This window comes from Pollicipes pollicipes, unplaced genomic scaffold (genome assembly GCF_011947565.3).
Source record: "Pollicipes pollicipes isolate AB1234 unplaced genomic scaffold, Ppol_2.1 Scaffold_7261;HRSCAF=8764_pilon_pilon_pilon, whole genome shotgun sequence".
Classification (NCBI taxonomy): domain Eukaryota; kingdom Metazoa; phylum Arthropoda; class Thecostraca; order Pollicipedomorpha; family Pollicipedidae; genus Pollicipes; species Pollicipes pollicipes.
The window spans coordinates 36,780,012-36,805,997 of NW_023597054.1; the positions used below are offsets into that span (position 1 = coordinate 36,780,012).

Here is a 25,986-nt window from a genome sequence, read left to right on the forward strand (position 1 = left end):
TGCGACGCGCCGCCACCGCTCCACCGGGCGGCGCCGACCAATCGGCGGGCGCCGCCGCCTGGTTCCACCGTTCTACCAGCGCGGGCGGAGCCGGCGCCGCAGTGCGAAGAGCCGACGAATAAGGCGAACGGCTGGCCGGCCCGAGAGGGTCCGCCACCCGCGGACGCCGGCACAGGCGCGCGTGTGATCTGAGGCGCTGGCCCGGGCGGCGGTCGTGCCGGTGACGCGCAGGGGTAGCGGGAGGCCCGCCGACAGTCACCGCCCCGCATGGATCGCTGCTGCGCCGCGTGCAGGCCACAACCGGAGCAGTAGAGGATGCGGGACAGACGGTAAGTCTCGCTGCTTCCGTGATGCCGCTCTGGAGCCTCCCGCGTCATTCATTAGCGCGCACCGGTCCGGTGGAGGTCGCGCTGGGTGTCCTGAACCGGCATCAGACCCACTCGGCTGGAACCGGCTCGAGATGTACCAGTGGTGCGTGGTGAACGGTACGCTGGGCAGTCGAGTGTTGTCCCCGTCTGGAGGCGGCCGTGGTCAGCCGTGCGGTGATCTCGCCAGAGGGCACTGACCCTGGTGGCGCTCGGCCTAACACGCCGTGCGGAGAGGCCAGGTCAGTCATGGACCACCGACGTCAGCGGCACGACTCTGTCATGCAAAACCAGCCGACACGCCTGCGATGGTAGGAAAAACTATCAGGCTTGCCAGTCATAAGTCCGTCAGGCATATAACAGGCTGATCGTGCGGTCGTACTTGACTTGACGGTGCAGGACGCTGTCCTGCGTTATCAGCTTCGCCGAATCCTCTGCGGAAGTGGGCAGAACTAACAGGAGCTTTATCCCGTTTTCTAAGTGCAACGACAGGGTATCAATGTGGACAATTTCTGGAGATGGTGGAAGAGCTGTCTCCCCTCTGCCACCCCTCACCAGGTAGGGGGGGGGGGGGCGTCGCCTCTGCCACCCCTTACGAGCTTCTGCGGTTTTTGCGCCCTGTCATCTGACAGCGTTTCGAAGTCATGTGTTCATGGACAGAACATTTAGCCGCGCGGGGTTCATGACATGGGGCTTCAGCACCGGGAGCGGGGAGGGGGGAAGAGCGTGAGCGTGAAGAACTTCCTTGAAGCGTGAAGAACTTCACCTGACTTGAAAAGTTACTGTTTGGTTGTATTTAAGCACATGTCTTAATAATATTGACGAATCCCCCACTTTTGACCTTTGACGAAGCCATAGGGCCATACAGACCACAAAGTTTAGGAGAGCAAGCGTGTTGATGTCTCGGCACATATCCTAATATGCATGGTATGTGCGAAAAAGAATGTCCAATAGAAATGCGCACACACTTTCTGATCATGCCATGGCCGTAGTCGCATTCATTATTTGTTTTATATCTGATGTTTATAAAAGCTGCTTAGCATAGACTTTATGCAAATGCATGCATGCAAGCAGCCCACACCTTCGCCGGAGTCCTGTGTGCAAAATGATGCTCACCTCTTGTGCTGGTGGAATGGCATCGCCTATTGACATGCTGCGGTTCTTGGGATGGCCGGTGCCGCCCGGCCGTGGCCGCCATGCTCCCGTAACGTGGGACCGGGGCCTCGGCATACCCCGGCTCCTGCGGGCGTGACTCCTGTGCCGGGGGACCGGGGCCTCGGCATACCCCGGCTCCTGCGGGCGTGACTCCTGTGCTTGTAGAGCCTCGCCTTCATCAGCCCGGCCGTGGCCGCCGTCCTCCCATGCTGGGGAGCTGAGGGCCTCGGCATACCCCGGCTCCTGCGGGCGTGACTCCTGTGCTTGTAGAGCCTCGCCTTCATCAGCCCGGCCGTGGCCGCCGTCCTCCCATGCTGGGGAGCTGAGGGCCTCGGCATACCCCGGCTCCTACGGGCGTGACTCCTGTGCCGGGGGACCGGGGCCTCGGCATACCCCGGCTCCTGCGGGCGTGACTCCTGTGCTTGTAGCGCCTCGCCTTCATCAGCCCGGCCGTGGCCGCCGTCCTCCCATGCTGGGGAGCTGAGGGCCTCGGCATACCCCGGCTCCTACGGGCGTGACTCCTGTGCTTGTAGCGCCTCGCCTTCTTCCGCCCGGCCGTGGCCGCCATCCTCCCATGCTGGGGAGCTGAGGGCCTCGGCATACCCCGGCTCCTACGGGCGTGACTCCTGTGCCGGGGGACCGGGGCCTCGGCATACCCCGGCTCCTGCGGGCGTGACTCCTGTGCTTGTAGCGCCTCGCCTTCTTCCGCCCGTGACTTGGCCGCCGACGGCCTTGGATGGAGCGCGGCCGCTGCCTGTCTCCCCCACCCCCACCCACGCTCCCATTCAGGGGAGGGAGGAGGTGGCCACGGTGAGCGCACAGGAGACCAGACGTCGCGCCTGCCCAAGGCCAATTTCCCACAGAAAAACAGCGGACCGGCGCGCCGAGGGCAGCCAATTGACGCTGCCGACTGCGCACGCAGGAGGCGGCGGCGGCGCGGCCAGCGTGCGGTTTCTCCTCGGTCGCTGACATTGTACGGGGTACCACACAGCCACGATGCGGCCGTCGAGTCGTGTCTGGCGAAAACGTGACCGCGGCCTGCTGTGGCTCTCGGGCCAAGCTCGGTCTGCTCTTGGTCGTGCGACTCCGACGCCAGATGGGCCAGACAAGGGCGCCAATTTCGTGGAAAACTGGCCTCTGTATCGCAAGCTTCTGTGGTGGTGGGACGGGGGATATATAGTGTGGGACGTTTTGAACCATTGCAGGCAGGATTCGATGGGCTGCGGTTTGGCTCGGTGGGGTTCAAGGTACCCTTGATTCCTGTGCGCCATTACGAACCATTAGCGCTCGTGGGCCATGTTTGTCCCTTATGAGTGTCCCAGACGGGTTCGCAGTAACAATTACGGGAACAAAGGACGAAGTCGTACTGCCCTCTGATGGCCATCCCGACGCACTCGGACGTTCCCGGGTCACGGAGTTCACAACTGTAAAATGGGCGTCCGTCCTTTGTTCGTCCCAGCACATGAAGAATGAACGCTCAGTGGCAAAAACAAGCGCCGCTTTTGCCGCTCGTTTGCACGCAAAAACCGTCCTCACCATGTGGGCTGCTGGAAGCATTATTTGTGGCTCCTTGGTTTGGCGGAGTTGACGTCACCTCTGATTTAAGCGGTCGCTATTTCCTAAAGAAGTACCAAGTTCATGCAGACGTAAGCACGTTGTCATCGGTACAGAGAAAGTCGCATCCAGAACTGGCTTCCGCATGGCGCTGATCAGTCGATGGACTATGATGGGTGCTCCACTGATCCTCGTTTTCCTTCTGCGTGCTAAGTTATGACCCCGGTTCCTCCCATCACGTCTTGTGACCGTCCACCCATGTCCTCCGTCGTCATGATGTCACCGGCGCCCGCCGACTCTCTGTGTACCTTGGTGCGGACAATGGCCGGCCGGCCGACGGGTAACGTGGGAAATATCCGCCACTTTTGAAGTGGCAAGTTAAAAACTATTTGGCGAGCTCATCCTGCCAGAAGGGAACTTATTCTTCATACTGCTTGCAAGCAACTAAAATTAGTAGAGGTGCGTCCTTTCATTTTCCTCAGGTCTAGTCCAAACGCATTGATGATGTGATACAACAAAATGTCTACCTTTTAGGCGAGGTAATATGACAAAGAGAAGCAGGCTAACGGCATATCCAGCAGGACTGACGAATGGATATGAATCAAATCACTATATTAGAATAGAATTTAAAGCATCACATCGGGGTAAAGTGGGTTACCCTTGCCCACTGCTCATGGGAAGACTTGGGCTAAACGGAAGCGCAAGTAACGGAGCCCGACCTGTTGATATCTATGTTAATGGGTTTTATCACCATACAGTGATAAAGTGACAGGCTGGCAATGTTGTGGCAAGGAAGTGAAAAGATATGAAAGGGAAAATTATGTATTAATGATGTTATGTCATTCCAAAGTTTGATTAGAAACAACCTTTAGTTGAAATGTTGAGTGGTCAGTCTACTTCATGGTCTCAAGACTCTATAAAAACTTCAAGTGAAAGGACCATTAAATTGGATAAGCCGTGAAATGGCCGATATAGAGGGACCTTAAATGAAAAATACTCGCATACAACTGGACGTGAAATGATCTTTTGGAAGCAAACGATGTTCTGGGCTGCCCACCTCCACGCGGCAAAGGTTCTCCCACGTTACCATAATCACAGCTGTTATTATGCTGGGATGCATCGGTATTGGCCGAAAAGGAAATGGACAGCTGATGAATAAGCAGCCCTAAACGTGTATCAAAGCCAAATTGAATACTATTTGTAAAATGTAATATATATATATATATATATATGCTATCTATCTCAGCTTCATAAAACCCTCCTTGAGATAACTGAAACAATAATTGAGGTTTATTTAACGTTTCTCTACAACGCCTAACTAAATTATGCAGCATGTAGTGGGAGGCGTGGCGCTGGATCGGTTTTGAAACGGTTTCAGAAAGGTAGCGAACAAGTGCTCACCAATTCTACATATTGCCATTCATTGACGTCAGTTTACGTCTGAGGCTGACTTCTCCGTCACTGCGGTGTTCTCATTTCAGGCATTAAGACAATGACGCAAGGGAACGTAGTAGATCACAATCGCTAGGTAATGTTTCCTCAACAATCGCGTAAAACTAGGAAATGCACTTTGAGTAAGTTTCCAAACAGAGACTCGCACTTTGTCGTCGTAATGACACGGATGGATTTGATGATTTGATTGATTTGTGTGATTTGAAATGGTTTCACATAGTTTATAGAGTAGACTATTATAGGCATTATAGAGTAGGCTAAAACTACTCGATAAACCTTGGAATAATGGGATTTGATTGAGTAGATGTCCCAGTAGCACAGAACTTTTGCGGTGCTTAATACCCTGAATGCAACAGGTCTGACCGGTTTTAAGGGGGAGGAATGCCTGCTGTTGTGCCGCAAAACTTTCCTGCAGTGATGCCACAACATTACGGAGAACCATCCTATAAGTGTGCGGACACAATAACCGATCGTGACACCAGTGTATATAGAGAGGGGTCTAATGCCTCCAGCCCTGCCTGAGTGTCGTACGGGACCGAAGTCCTGCGTTTAAACTGGCTGTATTCTGGATCTCGCGCAGCGTCCCGGGCACGTACAAACCCGGGTGTGGTCACTAGGCAACGAGCCCGCGGGTTCACTGGCGTGCTAAATGCGCGATGGCACGAGCCCAGACGCAGCCCGTCTTCCCAGGACATCGACTTTCATCACGTGCCGACTGTGAAAGGTGCCGTCGCAGGCGACCGTAAACGCCTGGATCTGCTCCCCAAGGCAGCCCACGGCGGCAGAAACGTTTGGATCTGCTCTTCAAGGCGGCCCATAAGGCGGCCGACGGTGGCAACATTTGACGAATGAAAGCGAAATCATGCGAGTGGCAAGACCTCTGCGAATGAAAGCAAATGTGAGGCGGCTGTGACCATGCGCGCTGCGAGCGGTGAAGGTGGCACTTAGCACGCGGAAGTACCCACAGTTTGTGAGAGAAGAGAAATCCTCGCCGTGGTTTCTTCTACACATTGGGGTCGAAAGATCAGCCACCCGTATCGAGTGGTTAGTAAAAGCTCATGCAGCTTCCTTCAGGCGTACATAATGGAGCCAGTGATAGGGCCTTCTGCTCGTTCTTAGTTTTATTATTGCAATGGCGGTGCCAGGAGTTCATGCTTGCTCTGCCGGGCCATATGCGGTGTTTTGGTCGCTCTGCGATGTTTGTTAGGGTGCCGCCATGCGTCAATCGCTTGTACTCATCAATGTATACGCAATCAACAACGCATGAAACGGAAAGTGGCGAAGCTTGCCAGTTTTTAAGGAAATCGCTCCTGAAACTGCAAATATTTAAACGCTTGACAACATCTTTGCTTATCAACATGCATCGGTCAAATTCTGAGCTTGATGCGAGTCATGAAAACGGCGCAATTTCCGTGCCATCTTCCCAGATACCGCTACCCGTGCGAACGAGCATCCCCTGCTGACCCAGAATCGTTGCTGCGATCGGCAGCCGCCTGCTCACAGCTCGGTCGTCGGTGTTGCACGACGGCTCCGGTCACGCGTGCCCCGCTGCCGCGCCGTGCTGCATGGCGGCCGGGCCGGTGCTGGTGCGGACCGTAGCCGTCCCACGCAGCGGGCCGCGCTCCGGTCGGCAGATTGCCATCACGGCGGCCGGGCCGGTGTTGGCTGCAGCCGTCCCACGCAGCGGCCGGGCCGGTGTCGACCGTAGCCGTCCCACGCAGCGGCCGGGCCGGTGTCGACCGTAGCCGTTCCACGCAGCGGCCGGGCTCCGGCCGGCAGATTGTCATCACGGCAGCCGGCTGGTCGGGCGGCGCGGCCAGCTGCTGTGGACGGAAGCGCCATGGCAGGGCGGCAAACGCCCCCGATGCGGGTCAACGGCGTGACGAAATCTGGGGCACGCGTCAGGGGGCGGACGCCGCCCCACCGACGGACCACGGCCCGCCGCGCCCCGCTGTTTGGGGCATTCGCGGCCGTTCCGCGAGCGTGAGGCAATCGCACGGGACGGGGTGGCGGCGGGCAGGTTTTTGCTCGCGATGTCCGCGTGACGGGGGCAGGTGGCGCCGGCGCGTGCGGCGCGCGACTGCCGGTGGCGCCGGCCGAGCCGCCGAGCGCGCCCGACCAATGCTGAACGGGAGGCCGGGCGAGCCGGCCGCCGATTGTTCGAGGAGCGTTGTTTTCGAACGGGGCAGCACGCCATCGATTTCTTTTAAGCGCTGGCGCAGCGGCAGTGGGCAGTTGTGCTGCTACGTGACCAGGGAGGCGGCAATGCGGGGCCGAAACAACAGCTGGCGGCCTTGGGAGGCGCGCGGATGAACATGTTTTGATCGCTCCAATGCAACGCCCACGGGCTGGACACGTCACTAATGACTTTATCTTCACACGGAAGGAAAAGCGTCTCGAATTTCGCATTATATTTCTGCAGGATATGGACATGAACCCATCTTGCATAAAAAGCCTGCAATTTTTTGTTGAGCAATTAACCACTATTTTCTGCGTTGGTCCAAGATTACCATAGCAATCAAGGTAATTTTAGATCCTCAGCGCTCAACGTCATCGCCTCCACCTGAAAATGCTGAGCAATGGCTGTAGCTTCCGGTGCGAAACACCAAAGTCACCGTTCTTGAATCACGTTCATAGTCGCTGCGGAGCTGGTGCTGGGTGGCGGCCGCCGCGGTGCGCCGGACCTCCGGCCACCGCCCCAGTGACCACAGACCAGCCCCACCGGCCCACCGGCGCTGCTAACTGGTCAGCACCGTTCCGACGCCTGTCCGGCGACCCCGGGGTTGGCGACCTCTCTCGCGCCCGGCCTGGACCGGCCCTCGCACCCTCCGCCGGCCCCGCCCTCGCGCGACGAGCAGGGTCGCCACGCGCGCTGTCAGCGCCGCTGAGTGCAGGTCTCCGCGGTCGACGGAGCTCGCCCGCCAGGCGCAGAGGAGCCCCTCACGAGCGTCTCCACGGCTGGCGCGCGGGAAATCGCGCCCGGCCGGGCGGCGTGCGCGGCGCGTCAGCCGCGCCCGGCGCGCGCCGGAGTGTCGTTTCCCCGGCCGGCGCGGTGGCGGCGGCGTGCCGGCCGGGTCAACCTCCGCTGAACTGGCGCGGCGGCGGCGAGAGGCGGCGAGGGCCCGGCGCGCCGCCGTAACGGGACTGCCGATATCCGGCCTGGCCGCCCGCCGGCAGCCCCGTGGGCTCAGGCGGAGCTGCCGCTCGGTGACGCTGCTGCTCGCTTAGTGGCCGGCCGGACGTGACCTGCGCCCTCAGGTAGCGCGGATGCGCTGTTATCAAGATCGGCTGGCTACGCATCCGCGTAAGGGCACTGCTGCAGCCTGGATTGAATGACCGCCTGAAAGTGTTGTGTCAATGCATGGGGTCACTACATGTATTGCTGTTGCAGCGCGACGCTCACAAAGAGGAGGCGTGTTCGACCGGCCGCTGGCAATTCAGATACGGAGGAGTATTCGTGTTGTTCTTCGTGGGTGGTCCCGAAAGAACAGTCAGGTGTCACAGGGGACGTTGAGAAAATTTGGGACCGTAGGGTGGCATCTGAGGGGCATTCTGAGGGTCACTGTAGGGCGTGGGCAAACCCTGGAGTAATCACGCGGCGACACATGACCGCGTCACTGGGAGACTGGAAAGGATGACATCAGGCGTGACGTCACGGGCGGAGGACTGGACAAAAAGACCCGGACAATGACAGCTGTCATGACATTCGTTCAGGTTTCGGCTACCTTTTCCATTTGGCGCCCATAGAATTACTATGATGATTTCCTCTGTCAAATACTCATGATGTCTGCATGCATGAGCGGACTTCTGCGTTGTCCTACGCGTCAATCGGGACTCTCTCGCCTCCTTACTGGGATGTGTTTCAGTTTTCTGATGCATTAGCATTTTACTTTTAAAATGTAAATTGGCGTTTGGTGTTTTCATCAGCTGACATCAGCTGATCGGCGTGCATCAGCAGCTTGTTGATGCCCAGGCGGTCAGGCCCACACAAACACTGAAGCCGAGCCGGTGTTGCCGTCCAGGCCCACACGAACACTGGGGCCGATCCAGTGCTGCTGTCCAGGTTCACACAAACAATGGGAACTGGCTGGTGTTGCCTCCCAGCATCTCTACACCAAGCAGAGCCCGGTGCCCCATAAAACCGCGCCCTGCAGCCATCTCTTCTCTCAGATAGTCCATGCTTTCCACCTGTATTGGCGTCTGATGCTCCACAACGGCCTTGAACGGGCACCGGGCGCCACTCCCTTGTCTTAGTCGCCTAATGAGGATACTGTATTTGTATGATCAAGAGCACGGGCCTGTCCCCGTTCTTTGCAATGTTGCTATTTTCGGTTTTAGAGGCTGACTATGAAATATGCTTATGATATTACACCTTTGCGTTTAACTATGGCCATGGTTATAGTACCTGCCGCAGCCGTCTCGAATCCACAAGCGCTGCACCCGCCGGCGACGGTGACCGCAGTCCGTGACTCACAGTCAGCTCCGCAGTTGGAGGCGTCCGCGGCGCAGCGGCCCGGCGACGCCGCTCGTGACCGGCCTGCGGCGCGCCGCCAGGGTGCGGCGCGCGCGGCCGGCGGCCGGCGGCCCTCGGCGCCGGCCGACCCTGCAGTGGAGGGTGACGCCCCGCGGCGGGACCCGCCTGACGCTCACAGGGCGGCACCGGCGCCGGACAGTCATCACCGCCCTTTGCTGACGGTTGCGGGTCGGCGGGCGGTCTGGGGTGGCAGCACCGGGAGAGGCCCACGCACAGCTGGTCGCAGTCGGGACGCGTGGGCCGAGAAAATGGCCTGATGGTGTGTGGTGTTAGGGAGCGACTGGGGTTGAATTCACCATCCAACTGCCGCAGATCCATCAGCGTCGGCTGTAAAGTGGAACGTCGCCTTCTCAACCCGGCTAAATGAGTCAATAAACGGTAGCATCACATTGCACCAACAATTAGAGTAGGGTATGTTGGCCCAGGTGACGGTTGCGGTTCGGTCGGCCACCTGGTCTGCCGGGTCAGTGCCCAACCCTCGGCTATCATGACGACGAAAAATCAAAATATCCATCAACTTAATTCATCTCTCGCGCCACCACGACGTGCCCCACTGCCGACCATGCCGCGCGGAGCGGTCCCGCCGGCTGGAGGGCGCTGGGGCTGGTGTAGCCCCCAGCTAGCCGGGACAGGCCCGGACCCGGGCAGTGGCGGGCGGCGGCCGCCTCGGCGCTGCTCCCGACCACCTGGTCCGCTGGGACCGGCAGCAGACGGTGCGCGTGTGGCAGGTCCGCTCGGCGGAGCGGTGGCGCGCACCGCCGGCCGAGCGGTACCGTGGAGGGCGGCTGCTGCGCGCGGAGACCCGCGCCCATCGCCGCCGCTCAGCCGCCGCCGCCTGCTCTGCCTTTGTCTGCGTCTACAGTCTTGTTTGACGCTCCGGAGACGACTCAAAGACCTGTCGATGTTTGGCTGCTACCTTGCTGAGGACCTGTCGGTGCTCGGCTGCTGTCTTGTTGAGGACCTGTCGGTGCTCGCCTGCTGTCGTGCTGAGGACCTGACGGTACTCGGCTGCTCGCCAGCGGGCGGACAGCCGGTGACGCTTGTCAGCGCGTGCTTGACTGGCGCTGTCGGAGCTGTGCTGTGGTGCAGTGCGTGCCCGACTGGCGCCATCGGACTATGCTGTGGTGCAGTGCGTGCCTGACTGATGCCGGCGGAGCTGTGCTGTGGTGCAGTGCGTGTCCCACTGGCGCCATCGGGGCTGTGCTATGGTGCAGTGCGTGTCCCACTGGCGCCGGCGGGACTGTGCTGTGCTGCAGTGCGCGTCCCACTGGCGCCGGTGGGACTGTGCTATGGCGCAGTGCGTGTCCCACTGGCGCCGGCGGGACTGTGCTGTGCTGCAGGGCCTCCCATTGGAGCGTCATGCCGCGTTGTCGACGATAAGGGCGGCGCTCGGACGGGTGCGGCGCGCGTTGTTAAGCGCAGTGAGGCGGAGAAAATGCGAGGTCTTGCTGGGCTGAAGCGCTGGGCACGTCACGACATCGTGGTCTAGTTTGCATTGGGATGGCTCACTTTTCCTGACTGGTCGTCTATAAATCAAGCGCATTGATTGCTCAGAGCCGAATACTTCAGACGCTGCAAGAAGCTGCAGCTCACACATGCTCGTGGCATCGTGCGGCACACTCAGGGACTTCGTAAAATGACCTTCACCACAAACGACTGCAATTCATTGTTCCGCTTTAAGGGTTTGTGGCGGTTGAATCACTTGACTAAAAGAGAGCGTACCAGACAAGTACGTTTCCAAAACTAATGTCACCAATGTCAGTTGCCCCATATGAACTGACACAAGCGAGCAGGTCGGTTGCATTACACGCATGGTTCACCGTGGAACAGCCCCACGTGAACCGAGCCGTGCAGGAAGCTCATTGACATACTTCGCGAATACAAAGGCAAAGGTCCAAAACAGACTTTCCATCGTGCAGGCAGACGTGATGATCCCGATATGGCCGACACACGATGGTGCTTCCGTCATAATAGTGATGATTAATCACATCATGGGCTCAGCATCAGCATGCTTAACCGTAGACTACCAGCCCCAGCAGTCGTTTCAGTTGCTGAAGGCGTGTGGTTACAGCGCGAGCCAAACATGTATGCACAAACTTATTCATTTAATAAGAAGGCACAGAAAATTGTGCGCAGTGGCCGGCCATCCTCCCAGCCCCTAGTCGATATCTAAGGCTACTTTCAAAGCAAACCTTCTCAGCATCTGGAATGCTGGCCAGTTCCTTCTAATCTACTGAGCGTCGCTAATGAGTATTCGCATTGCATCATGCATGATAATCATGTCATTGTACAATCATGATAATAACTTATGTTGCATAAGCGCGCACCGTGCCCAAGTCTGTTCCACCCGCCCTCCCCCCCCCCCCCCCCCCCCCCCCTCCTGGTGCATCAGCCTGGGATGCCCTACGCCCAGGTTTTATCGACTCTGCTCGGCGTCCTGCTACTGCCGCCAATAAACATGCCACGAGAAAGGTGAGTTTTTGCTCCGGGTCTCCTCAAAAAGCAGTCAGGCCTCTTGAAAGCGCTGCTTTAGATTTCTAATGGTCCAATTCTGCACCGCGTGGGCACAAGCCAAGCTGATCTAGGTACGAGGTGGCTAAAAAAGTATGTGACCGGGCTATTAGTTACAGTGGATGTGACCAGGCCGTTAGTATGTATGTGACCACATAGTATGTGACTGGGCCATTAGTTACAGTGGATGATTGATAGATCGGTCTGTGAAACCAAACTGAAGGGCATGTTGCCATGGCAACTGTATGCGTTGATAATGGCGCCATATCTTTCGGGCTAAATCTACGCAGCGTCCTGCAGTACACTTACGGCGTAATTTACATGACGTGGTGCCGCGTCGTGGTGAGCAAGGGGCTGCGATTTCGATACTAGAGAATGCTTTTTGCCTGGCAAGTCACTTCATCATCATCGGAAACTTCCGTGCTATGACGGTTTTTCCGTGGTTTTGTGCCTGAACAACAAACCACACTCTCCATCGTTCTCAAGAGTTTTGTTGGCATATCTCATAACGTGTCTGCGCTGCATTGACATGTGCCAAAACCTGTCTGATTTTGCGTGCAGTGTAGGTTGACACAGGTGGTATAAACCTAATTCGTACTGTGTGGCCCACTCCGTTCCCAGTTTTTCATTTGCGGAGTGAAACACATGGTGCCAGAGTTGAAATAGGACTAGATTCAAGGTGCTGTTGCCAAAAGCGTATACTGTCCCTCTTGAATGATGTGGAAGGCTAAGTTTACGTGTTTTAAATCACTTTACAAAGGGTGTCGGCGAAACCGGTGCCACCCAGATTGGGGCCTTCTTTGTTACGAGTTTCTTTTTTGCCGCGACTTCGCTCCGAATAACTCGATCGCTTTGCTTCAGCCCTACACATGCAAGAAATGTGTCTTGCAGTGTGACTGACTTAGGTGTTTTACGCGGTTTTACATTCCGTCTCCATCCATGCGCCAAAAACGTAAGAAAAAAACACCGAAAGGGAAGTTTATGAGTTCTTGATGGCGTAGCATGCCTGGTGAGAGATGGAATGTCATTGCAAATGTCACAGATGAAGATGACGTACAATTACGACCAAACAAATCCAGACAATGCGGCGTTACTGCCACACAGATGGAGAGGATGGTTATAAAACTTTTTTGATACCGATTCACAGGACATATTATATCGTAATTTTGACGTTTAGCCAAGCGGTTGCTGGGCTGCTATGTGAGCGGTTCACTGAGTTCAATGTAGCAAGCTAAGCGTAAGATTCAAATAATGTGCTTGCAACAATAGCTATCCAAGTCAGAATAATTTTCCACAACAAGGATCACCGAAATACATTGATTGAGTGCCCTGCTGGTTGAATATCACATGTTTGTACTGTTTTTTCATCCGTCAGAAGCACAGATCATATCTTGCGAAATCGCATTTGAAAATTCAAGATAGGTACTCCTAACCTATTATTTCATCACGAAACTAGAAGCAAAACGATATTCCTTATTGCAATCTAGACATTTTGTGAGATCAGAATTCACCAAGCAGTGCTTGTTGTGCCAGTCCTATCCCCTACCATCTGATCGCGCTATTCCAGATCAACAGTAGAATTGTGTGGCGAGTTGTGTGCCGCGATACTCGGCATGGTCCGCCCTACTCTCTGACGTCGCTTGATCCTTAACACGCTCCCGGGTGGCCGGCTAGATACCCTTCGCTCGGGTGGGGAGCCAATTTGACACCCCGCAGAGATCTCGGGAACTAAGAAATCTAGAAACACCCAATTTACAGGGTGTGTTGACCTGTACGTGAACTCACTTAGGTCAAAGTTTCAGGCTCCTAGGTCATCATTTCCGGGTCAAAAAAGGTCAAACAAGGTGAAGTTCCAGGTTGGTCTCAAAAGTGCCCACAGAACCTAGATAACCGTTTCTAAGCAAGAGGTCACATTCTCATTCAAGATAAGTGACCTTGTTTGACCTTTTGAGGGTCAAGGTGACTAAAATCATGCAAGATTGCTTTGAGTTTTGCATTTGACTGAGCGACAAGGATAACGCTAGGCAGTATGTTCCTAAAACAACATGTTGACCTAGGTCATTTTAAGTCAGTGACCTATTCTGACCTCTAAGAAGTCCATGGAAGATTTATAATGCGGTCCCTGCTATCAATAAACTCGAAATGAGCACCAGAAACTATCCCATATAGTAAACCCTAGAGTAATAAAACAGGTTGGTTTTGACCCTGGTGTGACCTCCATATCTGACATTAGGTCAGTGTAATTTGTTCATTCAACTGTTGTCTTGCCTATAAGGCATCTCAGATATGTATGGCCTCGTCTAACACTCCGTTGTTGGATCCGATTGAAGGATTCCTCAGAAATTGCCTTTGCTGAAACCACGGCCTGACTTTGACCTGACATAGATCAGCGACCTTACAAGGTACATATAAATGTTTGATGCCAAACGATCTGCTATTAAATTGTCTACAGCTATGCAAAGTATGGCGCGGCTACGCCGCGCCGTTCGGAAACCATTCAGGAAAAACCTTTCGGGGGTCAGTTTGACCCCCACCCGAGCGGGTGTTAATGCGGTCGCTGCCGCTGGCCGCAGGCCATGCCTGTTAAGGTCAAATAGCGAGCGCCTTAAGCGACTTGAACCCGCCTTGCCGTGGGTCGGTGGATCAGAAGACAGTCGCTCTAACCACCCGAGCTATTAGACGGGCGAAATATTGGTATGCTAACATGCTTGGATTCCACTGGGGTGGTGGACCGGCCGGGTAGTTAGATGTAGTCAGGTGTGCTTAAGCACCCCAACCCAATGCGGGAGCCCCAGGTCCAGCAATAGAGATAAAGTGTACTGAAACAAACAAAGCAAGCGTCCTTGATGGTTAAGTCCGATCCCCGCCGGGTGGTGAGTGGCTGATTCATTCGGTGACATTAAGAGCTAAGAAGTTGAACGCGTTGCTTTGCCGTTCGGCTTGAAACGCTGAAAAGATTGTGGTACTGCTTACAGGGCTGTTGTCTATTAATTGAGAGAATGTGGAAGCATGCTGAATGTGGTTTACATCGCAGATATTTGTCCAGTTGTTCTTGCTTAAAAGATCAATTGATGTCGAAGTGCATTCGAACTTTTACGGCTTACATCAGGCCAATAAGACCTTGATGGTTAGGTCCGGTTAGACACTGCTACGCAAGAAGAAGTCATTAAACAGGGGGAGGACAAATTTTCTGTGGGCCTCAGCAACCCTGACATAATATAAATTCGTCAAGTTACCCTATGAAATATAACAACTTACCCGGACACCTAAGCACGTTGAAAATTTGCTTATTGGGCTCCGTGTTCACCTCTGCAAGAAAACGTGCGCGATGAAATACGACAGTAATTTACGGCGGGCCAACAGAAGGAATGGGCTCTGGTGCTGAACTGTCCTCGACTCGTCTCTTTTGGGTAAAGCGCCATCTTAATTTTTCACAAAGTTGCATCAGCTCGCCTCGTCCTGCGCGTCAGTGTATGCCGCTGTGTGCAGTTCACGTTATTCTGTTTTTCTGTCGCACGTTATTCAGTATTCTGCTGGTGGGTCGCCGTACCGTTGAAGTAGCACAGTTCTGCTGGGCTGCTTTAAACATACATCATGTGGTCACACGTTTTCCGCAGATGCCTGCCAAAGCAGTCATCGTGTGGGACAGGTAAAAGTTAGCTGTGGTACGCAGGGCACGGTGCACGAGACTCTCGTCTGAACACAAGTCTTTCGGCTCCCGCTGCCTTATCTGGGTCTTCTATCTAGGATTCGTCAGTGAAAGTCACACCAATTATCAAAACATTCCAGATGCCGGAGCAGCTAGTTAGTGAAGTAAATGAAACTTCAAACAAAAACTGTTATGATTTTGAAAGTGGTATGCCGTTCATCGGCACGCAAGGTACAGATCTAGGGTCCCGTGCCTGGACCCACTATCGCACGTCTTCCGGTCCCGGTCCGCGGCATGAAACCGCCACGGTGCATTTATCCAGGCCGATAACAAATTAGGCATCGCTCCACACTTCACAAACTGCAGGATGGAGCCGGCTATGGACTGAGGCGCGGTGAGCTGAGCCCGTCGAGAGGCCCAGCGCCGCGGCCCGCCCATCACCAAACACAGCCGAGCACGCACGCCGTCAGAGCCGGAGCTCTCCACGTCTGTCACAAACGGGCCACTGTCGGGCCGGCGGACGGTGGATCGTCTGTCGGCGGCTGGCCAGCAGGCGGCGGGCAGAGGCTGGGCAGCAGGCGGCGGGCAGAGGCTGGGCAGCGGCCGGTAGCGGCCGGACAGCGGGCCGACCGCAGGCTGTTTCCCAGCCGCCCGCTCTAACGGAGCGCACCGGTGGCACAGTGCCTCCGATCGCTCATCTCGGGAGCCGGCTCCGGCTCCGGCTCCGGCTCCTGCTCCGGCTTCGGTGGACCGGCGCTCTCGGCAACCGAGGGCGCGGGCCGGCTGGAGCCGGGCAGGGGCCGGGACGGCAGGGCTGGCCAGGCGGAGAGCGTGTGGTCACAGGTCGTTATAGGCAGTTGGCCTGTGCTCCTCGGTATGGCTGACGGCTCTGCACGCCCACGCAGGTGAACTACGTGACAGCATGGCACATTTCCTGCTGCAGCGCTCACTTGTGCGACTTTGCAACTTATGATAACAGGTTGAGTGGCGCGTAGTGGTGCACTTGAAGCACGAGCACGTATCTGTGAATTACATGGGCGCTGCCGGGCTACAAACTCACATATCATTTTCTCATGTTGCAAGCGTCCAAAGCAGGTGACACGTGGCTGGCTGCTAGCCGTCGATGTTCCATTATCCCATGTTGTACGAATGCCTAATAACCCTTATCAGTAGTGCGTGCTGACGGGTGATCAACACCATTCTGACCGGACCAGACCGTCTCGAGTCCCGATTCACAGCGCGCGAGTGATATCGCGGCCGAGTCACACGTTCTCCACCCCACCCCACCCCACCGCACGGCTCCACTGCCGGCCGCGCCGCGTGTCTGCGAGCGTAACTCGGACATCAGAGGTGGCGAGCAGACCGGTACTTCCCGTTGGTATCATCCCAATCGTGCCACCACGCGGCTGGCCTGATTCGCAGCAGCATTCCTGTCCGGCCCGGCTTCCGGTGGGCACTTTATCACGTGACCAGTCAAGCCGCACGGCGGCGGACGCGCCGGCAGCTTCACGTGACCTGACGCTGGACCGGCCGGACCGGTCACGTGACGTTGCCGGGTCAGGCGCAGGGAAGGGTCCGTTATGGTGTCAGAGGGGCAGGGTTGATGCAGAATGCATGCTGTGCTTACAGACCCTGTTGCGTATGGATGCCTGACTGGCGGTTTGGCCTCTTCGAGGTCGTTGTGCTCTGGTGTCGACAGGTCGGATTCCAACGTCGTGCTCACTGGCTTGGCTTACGCTTGCGACTGCGGCAGTGGGGTAGTCGTGCCAAGTGGGAAAACCCTTTGTGTGACCGTGCATCAGACCGGAAGCTTGACATGGGACTGCTGCCCTCCATGACCTCAAAAGTGTTGGCACACCCGCGGCACGTTCCATTCCGCCGGAAATTCGACCTGCGACCCCTTGCTAACGATGCAATCCCAGAGAGAGAGAGAGAGGCAGTGGCAATGAAATAATGCAAGGAGCTATAATTGTTCTTTATTACCTCGTGACAGAGGATGCAAGGGGCTGGCTGAAGTGTCCTGTAGGCAGAGCATAGGACAATTATACCGCCCGCTGGTTAGACTGACAGACAAGGCATCTTCACTCTTGGGGTCAGAAGCACGTACGCGAGAGAGAGCTTTAAAATTTCACACGTAGAGGTTTTTTCTGGAGCGCCTCAGCTCGGCCAGGTCATGCTCCAAGCCTGCCGATGTAGACGCCGGTTATCATCAGCGGACAATAGAGGTCGTTTATGCGTCCGGTCCACAATAACGCCTGGTCTATGGCCGGGATCATTAACAATTGTCGCTCGCTTCCCGGTGGGATAATAGCAAGGTCTCGTTGTCTCTCTGAATGAGGCCAGTTAGCGGTACCGGTATAGAGCACTTCGCCTTTCGTATGGACGCGATTAACATGGTTTTAACGGTCTAGTGCACTTTCTGAGTGTTCACTGCCAGTTAAAAGGGCTTGAAACTGACGGGTTTCTTATTTCGACTGGAAGATACGCGCTATCGGTTCGCATGTTGCTCTAGAGGAATGTTTAGCATTGTTCTCGGTTGCGGTGGCCCTTGTCTCGCCATGCACAAGCGTAGAAGCAATCGTTGGTAGACAGATGGACGGGCACACATGGATCACGGGACACCATACATTGTGCACCATCACTTGTCTAGCCACGGGACCGGACCCAGACCAGAGACAGCCTCCGGTCAAAGTCTTGAGCGGCAGTCCCCAGTCAAATATTCCGAGCAGCAGTCTCCAGTCAAATTTTACAAGCAGCAGTCTCCAGTCAAATATCCCGAGCAGCAATCTCCAGTTAAATTTTACAAGCAGCAGTCTCCAGTCAAATATCCCGAGCAGCAATCTCCAGTAAATTTTACAAGCAGCAGTCTCCAGTCAAATATCCCGGGCAGTCTTTTCCATCCAAATGTCCGGGATGACAGCCTCCATTCAAACCTGCCGAGTGACAGCTGTATGAGCAGCTCGACAGCTGCGTGCCAGCGCCCGCGCGCCGCTCAGCGGCCAGCCGTCCTGTCTCGTACGTGCTCCACTTACGTTCTGCTCTGGTGTGCTTCCCAGGCCGGACGGGCCCGAGGCCTGGGAGCTCGGCGCCATGCGCAGGAAGTACTCCGCCGCCCCCAGCCAGAGCGGCTCGAGCCGCAACCTGCGTCCCACCTCGGACGAGCTGCACGCGTGGTCCATCTACCGGCAGAATCTGAACTCCGAGTTCACCGACTCAGCGCTGGGTAGCAGCGACAAGTCGCCGCTGCCGTACGGCAACTTTCAGCTGCGCGAGACAACCGTGCACTCGATCCTGCAGCACCCAAAGTACGGCCCCAAGTCGGAGCTGGGCACCAACATGTACACGTACCTCAAGTACGGCCTGCCGCGCGTCTTCCCGCCCACGCGGCCCGACGGCAGCTCGGGCTACGACTCGAGCGAGGATGGCGCGGCCGGCGCGCGGGACCGCTACCGCCGCGCCAAGTCTAACCCGGACCTGCGCGGCGCCGGCGCGCCGCCGGCCGCGCGCGCCTTCGGGGATTCGGTGTTCCGCGGCCGGCGCAACCGTTCGAGCAGCGAGGCGAACCTGCTGTCGGCCGAGGCGGTGTACGCGCGCGGCGTGCGCTCGCCGGACGTGCAATCGGAGCTGGCCGGCCAGAGCGTGTACGTGCAGCAGCTGGAGCGGCGGCGGCCGCCGAGCCAGCGCAGCCGCGCCGGCTCCCACGCCTCGCTCGGCTCGCGGCTGTCGCGCGGCCCCGGCGCGCTCGGCAATGCCGGCTTCTCGCGCCGCCACGACGGCGCCGGCTACGGCAAGGAGCCGCCCATGCTTAACGACAAGCTGTTCCCAAAGGACCAGGCGATGGACACGAAGCACCCGCACCTGCAGGTGCGCGACCTGCACTGCGAGCGGCGCGTGGACGGCGCCTGGCGCCGGCTGGTGGAGGGCGCCACGTTCGAGGCGCGCGGTGGTGACCTGGTGGGCGTAATGACGACGGCAGGTGAGACTGAACCAGCTGAGCACCGCCGCTCACCGTCCCAGGTCGAGGCTGGTGTTGGCCCGGTTAGCAGTGAGCTGTAGAATGTCGTGCGTGCGTGCGTGCGAGCGTGCGTGAGTGAGTGTGCGTTTGCGCGCGTGTGGGTGTATTTGTGTGCGTGTTTGTGTGCGTGTGCGTGTGTTTGTGCGTTTGCGCGTGCGTGTGCGCGTGTGTGTGGTATGTAGTAATATTATTTCTAGGGTGTAGTAATATTACAAAGGTGTAGTAATAGAGGATTACTTTGCTCCGACATCCTCATGCAGATGGATAACCGGATTCACCTTCGCACCGCTGTTTTCTTTTTTATTGTCAGCCTGATCGTCGATGCCCTTTATCCCGCCCTGTTCTTGACCGCGGTTTCCTCCCTCTATCTCTTCCCAGAGCGCGAAGGCACGGCGATCCTGGACGCGCTGGCCGACTGCGGCAGCCGCTGGAGTATGAGGGTCAGCGGTGACCTGGTTGTGAACGGATGTCAGGTGGAGCCTGCGCGGCTGGCTCGCCGCGTCGCCTATGTGCAGCAGGAGTGCAACTTCAGCCCCAACATGTCCGTCCGCCAGACCATGCTCTTCCATGCCTTCCTGCAGGAGCCCGGCCACGTGGCCAGGGGCTTCAACGTCAAACAGAAGGTGAGACGAGGCGCCGGTGGGAAGGCGGTGACGGGCGGAGGACGCCGGGTTCTGTGGGGCAGGAGGCGAAGACGTCTCGCAGCTTGCACTGCTGGCAGGTTATGACATATGTCAGACTGCCTGCAGCGTCGCGTTTAGCCCGACTTTTCTGTACAGACAGGTGCAATACGCTTTAAAGAAAACACTGCGCAACGCATGCTATGCACAGCGAATTCGCCAGCAAAGCCGCGCTGCTTTCACGTTATCACGTCGCACCGCAATCAGCAGCGGCTGTCCCGCAACACGCACCTCACCCGCCCCCGCCCCGCCGCAGATCAACGCGCTGATCGAGGACCTGGGCCTGGGCCAGGTGAAGCACACCAGCGTCAAGGACCTGACCGTGTCGGAGAAACGGCGCCTCAACGTGGCCTGCCACCTCTGTCTTGACACGGACATCGTGTTGCTCGACCAGCCGACGCGCGAGATGGACATCTTCGACACGTTTTTCCTGGTGGAGTACCTGCGCCAGTGGTCGGCGCGCGGCCGTATCGTGCTGCTGACGCTGCAGCCGCCCACCTACGAAATATTCACCATGCTGACCAAGGTGATGCTGATCTCGGGCCGGCGCGTCATCTACAGCGGCAAGCGACGCGAGATGCTGCCCTACTTCGCCTTCATCGACTATCCGTGCCCGGCTTACAAGAATCCATCCGACTACTATTGTGAGTAGAAAAGAGAAAGAGAGAGAGAGAGAGAGAGAGAGAGAGAGAGAGAGAGAGAGAGAGAGAGAGAGAGAGAGAGAGAGAGAGAGAGAGAGAGAGAGAGAGAAAGTTCTTGAGGTGCACACGGCCAGCTGCACAGTCAAGAAGTAGCCCAGGAGGTTGCCAAATCGGGTAATGTGGTCCCTTACCGCTAGATGGTCCTCTCTTCATCGCTTCGGGGCCCTGTTTTTCCATACTTTTTTGTATTCGAAATCTCATTTTGATGCCTTGGCACCCATTTTTGGTTGTGTATTTTGGACAGCCTTCAGGTGTTCTAAACTACCTAAAAGTATGGCGGCCTTCTGCCCCAGCGGCCTGGCCACCTCCAGGATGGATGGCCCCAAAAGCCCCAATCCCCTTGGTTACGCCACTACACAAGAATGCTAAAGCGGCATTCAATCTACGACATATATGATAGCATGTGCTGAATAGAAGGTGGGCTGGGACAGTTTGTCAAACTTGCCGATATTACAAGCATTAAGTATATGTGAATTTCGGCCAAAAAGAATGCATTCATAGATGAACATTACGTCAATGTCACACCATATCATGACACTTCCAGGCGTAAGCAGACTTCTTTTGTAGTTCGTAAATGAAGCATCGTTCTAACGGGAAACACTTGCGTGATGATAAACCTTGATCCTGTAAGCATCGACAATAGGCGACGCATTGTCGGTGTCTCGCACGTGTTTTGCTCGCCCCATAACTATGCCATGTCGGTTGCTTGTGTCACCAGTGGACCTGGTGACCCTGGACGACCTGTCGCCTGAGGCGACGCTCGAGTCTTCCCAGCGAGTGACGGAGCTGGCCAAGACGTTCCAGCGGCGCCAGGAGCCGCTGCCAGACCCTGGCCCGCCCGGCCTGCTCCCGCCAAAAATACGGCGCGCCAACTGCTGTGTGCAGATCCTCGCCCTCTGGATGTGAGAATGGCCTTCGGTCTGGGTGGACGGTTTGTTACAGCTGCTTGTCTCCAGGCGTGTTCGGATATCTGTCTGTTTCGGCTGGAAATGCCAGCTTTCCTTTACTTGTGCTATCGAAGGTGACAGTGCATTGTGCGCAAAATGACTCGACTTGAAATTGGGCGTCAACCTTGATAATTTGATGATGATTTGCTCCCAATCAGAATGCAGCTAGATATCCTAATAGTTACCAGATGTTCAAGTAATTCTAAGACATTCAGGTACTTCTAAAACATTCAAGTACATTTATGTGCAAGTGGCTCGTGGATATTCAAGCATCTCTAAGCTGGACTTAGGCCGCAGTTGACTTATGCCTACGTAAACTGTATACAACAGCCAAACACCGAGTTTCTCTTGCCCGGTGGCACACGACGAACGGAAGCTTAACGAAGCGCAACGAAGAATGCCGGACTACCCAATAGCCTTTGACCGCACACCTTTTTCAATGTTTCCGCCCAAGCCTTTCGAAGGGATGGATTTCTGGGATCAGCACTCATGCAGCAAGCACTGCTTAGCGTGAGCCCGGGCCCCCATCATCTGATCGTAAAATTGCAGACTAAAGGCAGAACGGCAGTGCTTGATGACAAAAGCCCCACACGCCGCAATTCTCGGCGCGGTGCGTCTTCTCTCTGACGTCACCTGGCCGACAACGCGGCCGTTGCCCCCGGCCGCAAGCCATCCCAGTCAAGGGCAGATAGCGAGTATCTAAAGCGACCCAAACCTACCCCGCCACGGTGGGCAGAAAGGAAAGGCAGGGGCTCCAATCAGCTGCACTATCGGGACAATTTTGCGAACCACTGTCGCCTCCTGGTGTTGATTTGTGACCCCCCATTTCAGCCGGGCGATGGTCTACACGTTCCCGTACAATCTGATCAGCTGGGCCACCTCCATGACTCTCGCCTGCCTCATGTCCGTCATCGTAGGCGCCACGTTCTACGATCTCCGCGGTGACAACAAAGACCAGGTCGGTGTATGCAAGGAACGTGCCACATGCGCATACTCGCCGCGCCGCTGTCGCCGTGTTCAACCATGCGACCTCCCATTGCTTGCGTGGATGGTAAAAAATGCCAAACCGAGCCTCAGCTTCCAGCGCTAATTCCGCATCAGGACTAATCGGCGCAGTAGAGTGGCACTGAAGTCCGACCCCGCTCCTCCTGACAGGAGAACATCCCAGACCGCCTGGGCTTCCACTACACGATGATGTCGCTGGCCCTGTGGCCGCTGCTGCTGCTCAGCATCAGCGAAGTGTGGCAGGAGAAGGACGCCGTCAGCAGGGACGTTGGCGACCGGCTCTACTCCCGGCTCTGTCTCATCGTCAGCAAGGTATCGGTGGCAGCCCAACAACCAACCGGCCAGCTATCTCTCGACGATGTCATCATCAACGGGGCATGGCAGAGGCCTGATGGTCATTATCAGCACGGCGTCAGCGCTAGCGCAGCCCGGGCAGGACAGGAGGAGGAGGAGCTGGTGTTCATGGAGTGCACGCGCGGCTCAGCCAGCCGCTTGTCACCACAGCACTGCTGGTGAACAGTCACGCGGTCGAGGCGATGTCTCGACGGACGCTAGGATGGACTGACCGGGCCGCTGAGCGTGGCCGGACCGGGGATTGAGCGTGACCTGTCTTGGCAAGATATGAGAAAGTTGGGATTAATGCGGTCGTATTATGGTCCAGGCATATCATGGTTCCCATAACGGGTGCCGTGACGAGCCGGCGGACGTCTGACCTCTCTCCTCTCCTGCAGCTGTTCTACAGCCTGCCTGGCTCGGCGCTCCAGTGCCTGCTGCTCATCGTGCCGGCTTACAAAATGGCCGGCACGCACCCAAACGACACAGACACCTCGTTCTATCTCTACATGGGTGAGTTTACATGCTATGCGACCAACTGCCTCCGGCCCGATTGAATTTGAGCAAAGATACTTTGGTGTGTGGGGGAGTGTATGGTATAATCTTCCTACGCATCAAACGACGGCGCCCATCAACATAGCTCAGAATAGCAAACTAGCTCAAAATAGCCACTCGTCAGCACACAGCACACATTGTACACGTCAGAGCACCTCCAGCAGCGCCAGTCACGGACTTGTCCAGGCGCAGGACGCGCGGTAGTAACGATGGTCGATATCTGCGCCGTCGGCTGCCCGGCGCCCCCGCTAACGGCCTCCCGGCGCCCCCGCTAACGGCCTCCCGGCGCCCCCGCTAACGGCCTCCCGGCGCCCCCGCTAACGGCCTCTCGGCGCTCCCGCTGACGGTCGTCCCATGCTCCCGCTGACGGCCTCCCGGCGCCTCCGCTGACGGCCTCTCGGCGCTCCCGCCGACGGTCGTCCCATGCTCCCGCTGACGGCCTCCCGGCGCCTCCGCTGACGGCCTCCCGGCGCTCCCGCTGACGGTCGTTCTATGCTCCCGCTGACGGACGTCTAATGCTCCCGCTGACGGCCTCCCGGCGCCTCCGCTGACGGCCTCCTGGCGCTCCCGCTGACGGTCGTTCCATGCTCCCGCTGACGGCCGTTCCATGCTCCCGCTGACGGCCTCCCGGCGCTCCCGCTGACGGTCGCTCCATGCTCTCGCTGACGGTCGATCCATGCTCCCGCTGACGACCTCCCGGCCGTCCCATGCGGCCTCTTGGCACACTGGCGGCCTCTTGGCACCCCCACTGACGGCCTCCCGGCGCTCTCGCTGACGGTCGTTCCATGCTCCCGCTGACGGCCTCCCGGCGCTCCCGCTGACGGCCTCCCGGCGCTCCCGCTGACGGCCGTCTCATGCTCCCGCTGACAGCCGTCCCGGTCCGTCGGCAGGCTACATGCTGGCGTACCTGCTGTGCACGCGGCTGCTGGCGGTGGCGGCCGGCTACGTCAGCTCGTCACGCCACCTGTCGGCCGGCTGGCTGACGGCGGCGCTGCTGCCGCTGCTGCTGGCCGCCGGCTGGGCGGCCCACCCTCAGGACCTCTCCATCTGGACGCACTGGCTGCGCTGGCTCTCGGCGCCCGCCTGGATCTACCAGCGGCTCGTCTGGGACGAGCTGGCGCCGGTGCGCAGTTTCCGCTGCGACCGCAACCCGATCGTGCCGCAGGACAACACCATCATCGTGCAGGTGGACTGCGGCGTGCTGACCGGGCGTCAGGCGCTCGGCTTCCTGGACGTGCGGCGCGCCGGTGAGCCGCTGGCGCCGCTGATCGCCGCCGCCGCCACCGCGCTGCTCGGCCTGCTGGCCGCCACCGGCGCCGCGCTCCTCTGCCGGCAGCGGCAGAAGAAGTCGCGCGGACGCGTCAGCAAGCACTCGTAGGCCAGCCGGGGGGCCGTGTGGCCGCCGGGACACTGCGGCGCCCGCAGGGCTTCGGCATCGCACGTTGTGCCGTCGTGCTAGCGGGCGGACCACGTCAAGCCAAATGACCGCGCGGCTGGTGGAGCGAGAGCGGCGCGGTTTGCGAGGCGGACGCCAGGGGCTCGCCACGAACTCAGTTACCAGGGAGGTCGCAGCGGTGTCCAGCCACCGGAACGTGACTCAGCTGGGGGAGGCGGCTGGCAACGGCTGGGGCTCTCCAAAGGAGACGGCGACGGGCCACGTTAAGCGGAGCCCGGCCATGTACTGTGCGTCGAACTGCTGGGAACCGAGGACGCCACGAGCGCAGCCACGAGCCGCGCCGTTCAGAGCCACAACGTGCGTACGTCAGATGTGTATTTTTGTACATTACGTTGTTTTACGTAGTTGCTCTGATATTGTGACTAACGAAGACGGTGAACACCGCGCGGCAATGTCGCTGTTATGCGAGCGGACGACAGCGTAGCCAAATGTTCGGAATAACAGACGCTCCGTCGCGGCTGTTTAAGACGACCGGCGGCACTCGTCACTGCCGGGTAATGCTCAGGCTCGGGCACAGCGCAGCGCGTGGCGTAGATCGCGCCGTGAAATAAACTCCCATAGAAATAAATGACGACCGCGGACATCTCAGATCACAGGTGTGACAGAACACAGCCGTTTATGTTCCCTGTGAACCGAGACGCCAAACGGTGCAAATCACAGCTCGTGCATTTGGAGCATTTTTAAACGTAAAACTTGTGACAAATTAAGAACGGAACAAACCCAATAAGGCACAAAGCTCAGGCGCTGGACATGCGCGGTGCGAGCTATCGCCACAAGCTCTAGCCTATTCCATCCAAGCGCAGTTTGTAATAAGCGACAGGCACCAAATCGTAATAAATACGCGAGAACCAGGACACCGCGCCTGGCACCGTATCCCAGCGCGCAGCAAAATAAGCGGCTGACAAAACTAGGACGAATTTATTGATGCACTGACAACTTACATCTAACAACTTTAACACAGATACGAGCTGCCACTCAGTCGCGCTCGAAAACTCGTGCTCCACCGGCGAATGCGGTGCCGCGCGGCCGCCGCCGCCGGCACGGACACTCGCGCCCCGCGGCCGCCGCGGCGGC

At 57.4% G+C, this 25,986-nt stretch overlaps 1 protein-coding gene across 1 annotated transcript; it reads left to right on the forward strand.

Moving 5' to 3' along the window:
* Positions 1–149: 149 nt before the first annotated feature.
* LOC119111367 (ATP-binding cassette sub-family G member 8) lies at positions 150–25,502 on the forward strand. Its single transcript, XM_037235180.1, has 10 exons — positions 150–329; positions 18,277–18,861; positions 18,907–19,196; positions 19,614–19,858; positions 20,172–20,559; positions 21,335–21,518; positions 22,395–22,521; positions 22,719–22,880; positions 23,300–23,414; positions 24,347–25,502. The coding sequence occupies exons 1-10, from the start codon at positions 316–318 to the stop codon at positions 24,832–24,834; spliced, it is 2,598 nt and encodes an 865-aa protein (XP_037091075.1). The 5' UTR covers positions 150–315; the 3' UTR covers positions 24,835–25,502.
* Positions 25,503–25,986: the final 484 nt, after the last annotated feature.